This window comes from Prionailurus bengalensis, chromosome B2 (genome assembly GCF_016509475.1).
Source record: "Prionailurus bengalensis isolate Pbe53 chromosome B2, Fcat_Pben_1.1_paternal_pri, whole genome shotgun sequence".
Taxonomy (NCBI): Eukaryota; Metazoa; Chordata; class Mammalia; order Carnivora; family Felidae; genus Prionailurus; species Prionailurus bengalensis.
This window is the reverse complement of record NC_057349.1, coordinates 32,724,546-32,733,520: the sequence shown is the minus strand read 5'-3', so window position 1 is coordinate 32,733,520 and position 8,975 is coordinate 32,724,546. Positions and strand designations below refer to the sequence as shown.

At 47.0% G+C, this 8,975-nt stretch overlaps 1 protein-coding gene across 2 annotated transcripts; it reads left to right on the top strand.

Annotated features, from left to right (window-relative positions):
• The first annotated feature begins 1,815 nt into the window (after positions 1 to 1,815).
• RPS10 (ribosomal protein S10) lies at positions 1,816 to 8,674 on the top strand. 2 transcript variants are annotated; one of them, XM_043591206.1, is made up of 6 exons: positions 1,816 to 1,940; positions 2,731 to 2,880; positions 3,107 to 3,278; positions 5,414 to 5,491; positions 7,768 to 7,823; positions 8,583 to 8,674. In XM_043591206.1, the coding sequence occupies exons 2-6, from the start codon at positions 2,731 to 2,733 to the stop codon at positions 8,622 to 8,624; spliced, it is 498 nt and encodes a 165-aa protein (XP_043447141.1). In that variant the 5' UTR covers positions 1,816 to 1,940; the 3' UTR covers positions 8,625 to 8,674. The 2 variants fall into 2 exon arrangements, with proteins under 2 accessions (XP_043447141.1, XP_043447142.1); XM_043591207.1 differs by having other exon boundaries at positions 1,935 to 2,377.
• Positions 8,675 to 8,975: the final 301 nt, after the last annotated feature.

Sequence of the window (8,975 nt, the reverse complement as noted above, 5' to 3'; positions counted from 1 at the left end):
CAATAGGAAAGCTGATCATGGAAACGAACAATTCATAAAAGAAGGAACACAAACGCCTAAAAAGAAAACTGTTTAACCACAGAAGTAATCAATAAAAATAAATTAAAAGAGCATCTATCAAACTGACAAAAATGAGTAACAATATTACCCAATCCCAGCAGGGTTAATGGGGAAGTGAGTCTTGTTAATAACTGCTGGCTAGAATGAAATTGATAATGCCTTCCTGAAAGTCAGTGTAGAATGTGTCAAAAATGTAGAATGTGCTTTGTTGGTGTGTGTGGGTGGTTCAGTCGGTTAACCATGGCACTCTTGATTTCAGCTCAGGTCATGATCTCATGGTTTGTGAGATGGACACCCTCTAGGCTCTGTGCTATTAGCTTGGGATTCTCTCTCTCCCTCTTTCTCTTCCCTCCCCCGCTCTCTGTCAAATAAAAAAGTAAATAAACAGTTTTTTAAAAACGTGTGCCTTAGGGGCACCTGGGTGACTCAGGCAGTTAAACATCCAACTTTGGCCTAGGTCATGATCTCACAGGTCCCAAGTTCCAGCTCTGCTTCAGGCTCTGTGCTGACAGCTCAGAGCCAGGAGCCTGTTTTGGATTCTGTGTCTCCCTCTCTCTCTCTCTGCTCCTCCCCCACTCACACTCTCTCTCTCAAAAATAAATGTCAAAAAATAAAAATTTTTAAAAAATGTGTGCTTTATTGCTCAACAATTATACTTCCAGGAATTTATCCTAAAGAAAATACTGGACAATGGTGCAAATATGTGTGTGGTATTGTTACTTATAACAGTGAAGGATTTTAAAAATACATATCCAGGGGCATCTGGGTGGCTCAATTGGTTAAACGCTGGGTTGACATCCGCTCAGGTCATGATCTCACAGCTCATGAGTTCAGGTCGCATGTTGGGCTCTCTGCTGTCAGCACAGGGCCTGCTTCGGATCCTCTGTCCCCCTCTCTCTCTCTGCCCCTCCCCAAGTTGCTCTTTCTATCTCAAAATAAATAGATAAACATAAAAAAAAAAAAAAAAAAAAGAAAATCCCTGGGCACCTGGGTGGCTCAGTTGTTAAGCATCTTACTTCCGGCTGAGGTCATGATCTCACAGTTCATGAGTTCGAGGCCCGCATCAGGGGAGCTCCAGCCCCACTTCAGATGAGCACGAGTCCCCCTTCGGGTAAAACACGAGCTCCAGGCGAGCCCCACTTCTCTCTCTGTCTCTCTCTGCCCCTCGTGGGATTCTCTCTCTGCCCCTCGTTCCCTTGGGCCCTCTTCTCTCTCAAAAAGAAAAAAGAAAACAACAAAAAACCATACCCACAGTGTTGATTCAACTATCCACCAGTGGACTCCCCTCAATTACATGAAAAGAGATTCATGATGTGTGATAAGCAGAAAAACACAGGTCACCACCATATCTTACATAATGTACATACAAGACATCCCATTGTTGCTATCTATCTATCTATCTATCTACATACTTGCTAGGGTGCGTTTGAGTGTAGAAGCATACATACCAAAATGTCAATAGTCATTACCTTTAGCTCATGGGATTCTGTATTTATTCTTATATTATTGTTATTGTTTCGCCTATATGTTCTCTACCTGCTCAAAAAACATGTATTACTTCCACAATAAGAAGTTAAATTATCGGTGGGAAGTAAAGAATTAGCGTGTTTCTGAAGGGACTGCGCAAGCATAAAAGGGATCATTTTCCGACAAAACACGCAGGCTCACAAGCTCCGGCGTCGGCTCCCACGTGCGTGGAGTCCCCCAGGCGGTCGAGGTTCCGAGCTGCAAAGAGCCAACCAGTCCCTCAGGCACCGCCGAGGCCACCCCAGGCAGCCCGCGGGTCCTCGCAGGGGGCGGGGCACGTCAGCCCGGAAGAGACGCCGCGCCGCGCATGCCCCTTCTTTTCGGCCCCGGTCCCGGACATAGTAGCTGCAGAGGTGAGTTTCTCCGTGGTGCGGGTTCCATCGGCCTCCATCCTGGCCATCCAGTTGTCGTAGTCGCCGCTCCGCCCCGCAGTCGGGGCGGAGGGGCCACTCTCCTGCTTCCCGCGCGTCTATTTCTGAGTCGTGAGAGGGGCCGCGGGCGCTCTTTGGCGGGTAGTGGGGCGCTGAAAGAAGATTGGCGTCCCGTTTGCGGAGGCTGAGGAGGGGGGGATGGAAGCCCTTGTGTCGCGGCGACCCTAGTGGCGAGTTTGAGGACACTGTGCTCCTCTTGCCCGTTTTTGTTTCGATCCTGAATTCTTTCCTCCGGGCTCCCTCCTTGCCTGGCCTTGAAGCTCTAGTGAAAGAGTGGTAGGAGATGAGGGAGGGAAGGCCTTGGCCCTTCGGTTTGGGGTCCTGCGTCCCTGAAAGCATGCCTCGCTGTTCCGCGCTAGGTACAGTTCCCCAAATCCCCCCAAATACTGCCGAGAGTACAGGGTTTGCACCCCGCATTATGCTTCCGTGAGTGTGAGAATGAAGTCTGGCGCGAAGGGCCACCCCACATCTGTTTTGCCCAAACGTCACGGCACCTTCTTCCTCGAGCGTTTTTGGCAGGTGGAGGAGGGTAACTGGCGGGTGTCAGTTTTGAGGAGTTTGAACTTCTCTTTCCTGCGTGTTTTCAAGTGCGTGGTTTGAGATTTCAACCCACTGGACGATAATTTTGTGTGATCGTTTGGGGTCATGAACTTTGTTGCTGGACCCTGGCTATTTTGCCCAGAAATGCTCTTGATGGATCACTTCCTTCTAGATGTTGATGCCCAAGAAGAACCGAATTGCCATTTATGAACTCCTTTTCAAGGAGGGAGTGATGGTGGCCAAGAAGGATGTCCACATGCCTAAACACCCTGAGCTGGCAGACAAGAATGTGCCCAATCTTCACGTCATGAAAGCCATGCAGGTAGCCTGGGGGCTGCTGGAGTGGGGTGCAGATGGAGGGATTTCCCACTAAATGTTGGAGGCAGATTCCAAGGCGAGGTCAGGACAGCCAGAGCTGCTTGCTGCCTTGAAGGGCGCTGAGGTAGATACATCCTGAAAGCTTGTCTACGTAATTTAGCTTCCTTTTGCACCAAGTTTCTAGATTCGGGTCTCTAGTTGCATCTTGACAGTTGTCTTCTGTTTTACAGTCTCTCAAATCACGAGGCTACGTAAAGGAACAGTTTGCCTGGAGACATTTCTATTGGTACCTTACCAACGAGGGTATCCAGTATCTTCGTGATTACCTCCACCTGCCCCCTGAGATCGTGCCTGCCACTCTGCGTCGCAGCCGTCCTGAGACCGGCAGGCCGCGGCCCAAAGGTATGTTGCCCACATGAAGGCCTGCTCTGAAGTTGCTCTCTCTCTCAGAGGCAGGGTATATGTGAAACGGTGGGGAGCAAAAGGGCTCTTATAATACACCATTGGTGTCAGCTGGACCGTGGGCCAAGTCCTGGAACCTTTGTCCCCTGGCGTAGGACTCGTAATGGAACTGCAATCATGCCAGGTCTTCAGGCCATTCTAGGTGATGCCATTAAACAGAATATAGTCTGTGGCCAGGCACATGTGGTAGAGCATGGAATAACTTTTCCAGGACAGAGATTGTGCCGGTCTCCAAAAGTCCAGAACAAAGCTGTTTACCACATGTGAAAGAAATGGAGAGTTTATTTACAGTCTCTTGGCAATGGGAGCAAAAATAATCAAGGGGTGCCTGGGTGGCTCAGTCGGTTAAGCATCCGACTTGGGCCTAGGTCACGATCTCACTGTTCAGAGTTTGAGCCCCACGTTGGGCTCTGGTTGATTTGATTTAAAATAATCAAAACTGGGGCGCCTGGGTGGCTCAGTCGGTTGAGCGTCCGACTTCGGCTCAGGTCACGATTTCGGTGTCCGTGAGTTCGAGCCCCGCATAGGGCTCTGGGCTGATGACTCGGAGCCTGGAGCCGGCTTCCGATTCTGTCTCCCTCTCTCTCTGCCCCTCCCCCGTTCATGCTCTGTCTCTGTCTCAAAAATAAATAAACGTTTAAAAAAAATTAAAATAATCAAAACTCAAACTCCTAATCACAGTGTGAAAGGATGTGCTGGTGAGAAGGGTGGTGAATTACCTTCTGGCGGGGGATCACTGCTGGCTCACAGTTGTGTTTTGTCAAGGTTATGATTTTCTTTCCTTAGGTTATAGAAGAACTTGTCATAGGAATTTTGTGGGAGGAGCTGTTTGTGGGCTTGGGTAATGAGGTGCAGTGTCCTAAAACCAGATAATCACCACACTGTCCAGGTTCCCCTGGTGAGAGACTTCTTAGCACTCAGGAATCTATTTTTTGTGAACGTTCCCTAGGGGATTCTCGTGGTTACATGGGATTATGTATCAGTAGAGCAAAGGTTCTCTGCTGTATCTTGGAATCCCCGGCGGGGGGAAGAACAGTCTGTGCCCCCACAGATTCTGATTTAGTTGGCATAAATGAGACCTGGCTTGCATTTTAGCCACTCACTACAGGTTCAGTCTTACTTCTTGTACTTAAAAAAAAAAAAATACACTTGACCTTTGGAACAATGTGGAGGTTAGAGGTGCCTCTGTATTTACTGTACTACACTCTTAGTTTATGAAAAGAAATTGTGTCTGGGTAGATCCCTGCAGTTCAGACGTGTTTCAGGTCAATTATAGTCTATATTCTAATCATGGATTCTAGGTAAAGTTCTAGGGTGCTGGGTAGAGAGAATGAGATTAACTTCTAGTGTTTTAGAGAATGTTTTAAAAGTACCTTTTAAATCTGCCTAGGGGCATCTGGGTGGCTCAGTTAAGCATCTGACTCTTGGTTTCTACTAAGGTCATGATCTCCCAGTTGGTGAGTTCACCAACTGCATTGGGCTCTGTGCTGCTGGTGCAGAGCCTGCTTGGAATATTTATTCATTCATATTCATTCTCTCTCTGTCTGTTTCTCTCATTCTCTCAAAATAAAGAAACTCTGAAATAAGTTAAGCTGCCTTAACATATATCCCACAGCCCAGGGACTAAAGGGTTCTTGGTGGCCTGTATATTTATATGCTGACTGTTGGAGGTGGGGCTTTCAGCACCTCCTTTCCCATTTGCACAGGAGATTTTCCACTTCAGAGATGGGTCAAGTTCAAAATTTTGGCTCTTCAGAGATTTGTAGAAATGGTCGGATTGCTTACTTTGCCAAGTATTTGGAAGATGTGTATCTGTGTTGAGAAGTGCAGTAGAAGAAAGCAATACTTTTGCAGATGGGTGGCATTTTAACTGTGAATTTTCTCCATCACATTTGAGGAGCCAGTGTCAGTGATGACAAAACTTCTGGCCAGTAGTTCTGTGTCAGTTCTGTCCCCTTGAACTCATCGTAACTAAGTTGCCAGTGAGAACAGGAGAGCAATTTCACTTTTCTTGGCCTGGAGGCAACAGAGTTCCCACATGGCTCTATGTTCACAGTGTGGTTTCATTTCTCTAGGTCTGGAAGGAGAGCGGCCTGCAAGACTCACACGAGGGGAAGCTGACAGAGACACCTACAGACGAAGCGCTGTGCCCCGTGAGTAATGCATCATCTGTATCGGGGTATTGGGGTGGGATCTCTGGATTCTCAGTCACCTTGGCTGGGGCTTAGCCCTTGAAAATGCCAAGGTGACTAGGAAAGATTCTTGGTTTCAATCTTTAGGTCATCTTTAGCTGGAGTCCTTTATGTTTCTTGCCTTGTGCGGGGATTGGATAGATGGGAGTAGGGGAAAAGGCCTTTTCACTGGGGACACGGAAGACTTTATTGAAGACCTTAAGTAGAGCAAAACTGAAAACTTTTCCAGAAAGCAACGTGCTTTTGTTAGTTGGTGGTTGTGTTCCTGTGTTGCAAGCTCCTTGCGGGCAGGGCCCATTCAAATTTTTTTGGCTTCTTATTGCAAAAATGGTTCAAAATCTTGTCTTTAAATAGGTGTTTGCATTGTCTTGGAATAACAGGTGTTTGTTCATTCAACCAATATATATATATTTCTGTGACGTACCGGGGACTGTTGTAGGAGCTGGAGAGACAGTAGCGTACGTAACAGATAAAGGGTCCTTCTCACTGAAATTGCATTTTAGTAGTAGGAGACTGGTAAGCACAAATGAGTATATAGTCTGCCTCTGGTGTGGATGCTTCAGGGAAAAATAAAGCAGGGGGATGGTGCAGTTTTCAATAGGGTTTTCAGTCACAGAAGCGAGATTTAAGCAAACATCTGAAGGATGTATGGGGAGTCAGCCAGTAGCTCTCTGTGGGATGAGCATTAAGGCACCTGGTCTAGCTTGTCTCAACCACAGAAGACAGGAGAGTCAGGTGAGGGTGTAGGTCTCATAGCTTTGTGGGCCACTTAAAGAGTCCTTATCTTTGTTGAGAAGCAGTTAATTGTAATACAAAAGCAGGTTATAAAGGAATTTTCGTCAGCTTCTTCCACACATACCTGCCTCGTGTCCTGGTTCCTGATTCTTCATAAAAGAAATAGACATGAGCACCTGATCTGAATTTACTGGATAGTAAGAAAGAATTTCTCCAGCCCCTAGTTCAGAGAAAGTTAATGGTTGCTCTTATTAGATGTCACATCATCGGGCACCTGGGTGGCTCAGTCGGTTGAGCTTCTGACTTCCGCTCAGGTCGTGATCTTGCGGTCCAGGAGTTCGAGCCCTGTGTTGGTCTCTGTGCTGATGGCTCAGAGCCTGGAGCCTGCTTCAGGTTCTGTGTCTCCCTCTCTCTCTCTCTGACCCTCCCCCGTTCATGCTGTGTCTCTTTCTGTCTCAAAAATAAATAAACATTAAAAAAAATATTTTAAAAAGTCACATCCCATGGGGAATTGGAGTAGTTCTCCAGAGGATGTGAGGTTGGGCCTGAGCCCCAGTTTGAGTGGGAATGAGCGTTTCGGGTGAGAGCAACATGAACAAAAGTACAGCATTGGGAACATGATAGCTTGCTTGTCAAAGGGGCGGGGTTGTAAGGGGAGAAAAGCAAGATTTTATTTGTTTATTTTTTAAGCTCTATATCCGACGTGGGGCTCCGACCCACAACCCTGAGATTGAGTTGTGTGCTCTACTGATTGAGCCAGCCACGTACCCCAAATCCAGTATTTTTAAAAATGTTATTTTAGGGGCACCTGGGTGGCTCAGTCAGTTAAGCGTCTGACTCTTGGTTTTGGCTCATGTAAAAGATCTCATGGTTCATGAGATTGAGACCTGCATTGGGCTCTGTGCCAACAGCATGGCACCTCCTTGAGATTCTCTCTTGCTCTCAAACTAAAATTTTAAGAAAAATAAAATACGGTGCTATTTTAACACGTAATCTGTATAAACATTGTTTTGCACTCTCTCAAGTCTTTAAGTCTGATGTATTCTGCACACACCTCAGTTTGGACCAGTGGCTGCCACACAGGACAGGGCAGCACCGGATCTTTTCATCTTTGTTCTTTACCGTGGTCATAATGAAGTTACTTTTTCCTTCTGTGAGCCTTTATGTTCTTTATCTCTTCCTTCTTTATTGCGCTGTCTCTGTAAGCTAGGTGCTGGTCTGAAGCATGTAAGTAACTCGATGGGAAGTGGGGGCCTATATGAAGGGCACATAATTCAGACTTGGTGGTCTGGGCAGCCTTCCTGGAGGAGGCAGCAGTTTGAACTGTGAGTTCTGAAGGATGATGTAAGGAAAGCTGCCACAGGAGAGGGACAGGGCAGAAGTGATTCACCATTGGGTATAATTTACCTGCACTTCATGGTGTACAATTGTTGAAATGGCTTCCCTTGGTCTGTAGTAGATCACCTCATCTGATGGTTCTAAAGTGATGTTTCTTGTTCCAGCTGGTGCCGACAAGAAAGCTGAGGCCGGGGCTGGGTCAGCAACTGAATTCCAGTTTGTGAGTATCCCCCTGTTTGCTCTCCGTAGATAGGCAGTCATTGTTCTGGCCTCTGCCCTGGGGGTCTGCAAGTTCTGGGGATACGGTGTAGTGTCGTGGGTCCCATCCCTTGTTGCAGTGGAGCCCCCTCCCAGAGAAATATGAACCAGGTTTTTACATTAAGATACAGCATACACACTTCTATAAATATGTAAGTTACTGAAACCTTAAGACCCCAAATCAATACGACACACAGCATAGTGATTTCTTCATTGATGAGCATCATAATTCTAACTGCCGTAAGTAGTTTTGTGAACTAAAACTTACAGTTAAGAGCTACAAACTGGAGATTGGGCTCCAGGACCAAGATGGTGTGGAATCAGGTCCTTCATCTTCCTTTTGGTGGTGTGATATTGGGCACATTCCCTCCATGCCTGTTTCCTCACCCTTAAAATAGAGGTGATGGTCTTAGCTGTCGCGAGTACTTGTGAGATTAATTGATCTAGGTAAAGTGCTCGGGGCAGGTGCTGGCATATCACTGTTGAGGCCACAGCTGTCCCGTGCTGGGGGTGCTTCTGTGTGTGTATGTGTGACTGGAGCACACTCTTGAATGGGTCTCCATATTCCCATTTTACAAATGTGGAAACAGGCCTAGGAGGTGGCCTTGTAGCTAGTAAAGAGCAGGGCTGGGAGTTACAGCTTGAAGTCTTGAGCCCTTACATTGGATAATGAGGCCTGTCTGGCATCCTGCTAATGCTGATGTCATGTTTTCTCTTGCAGAGAGGCGGATTTGGTCGTGGACGTGGTCAGCCACCTCAGTAAAGTTGGAGATTGTTTTGTGTTGAATAAATCTGTAGCCAGAAAAAAGTTAACCTTGTGTGTCCTGTTTGGTTTGCATTCTGTGGGCTGAACAGGAATGATATAAGGATCAGGGTATAAATGGGGCAAGACAGTATAGGTCTAAAGAGTTGTCTTCATCCAGGGTGGCATCACTTGTGGCTGTTAGAGCTGCAGTACTTGGCTGAGACACGGGCCGTCTGTTGTAGCACGTGCTCCCCTGTTGAGTCCCATCGAGCGTGGTTACCATACTGGGGGGTAGTTGGAAAGTTAGCATCTTCACTAGACGGGGCCATGCTGGTGCTACTCTGTGTGGCAGGAAGGTAGCTGTTTTGT

Coding starts and splice junctions, on each gene's coding strand:
- RPS10 (XM_043591206.1), top strand. CDS start 2,731: ATGTTGATGCCCAAGAAGAACCGAATTGCCATTTATGAACTCCTTTTC. Junction 2,881..3,106: donor ACGTCATGAAAGCCATGCAG/GTAGCCTGGGGG, acceptor TCTGTTTTACAG/TCTCTCAAATCACGAGGCTA. Junction 3,279..5,413: donor CGGCAGGCCGCGGCCCAAAG/GTATGTTGCCCA, acceptor TCATTTCTCTAG/GTCTGGAAGGAGAGCGGCCT.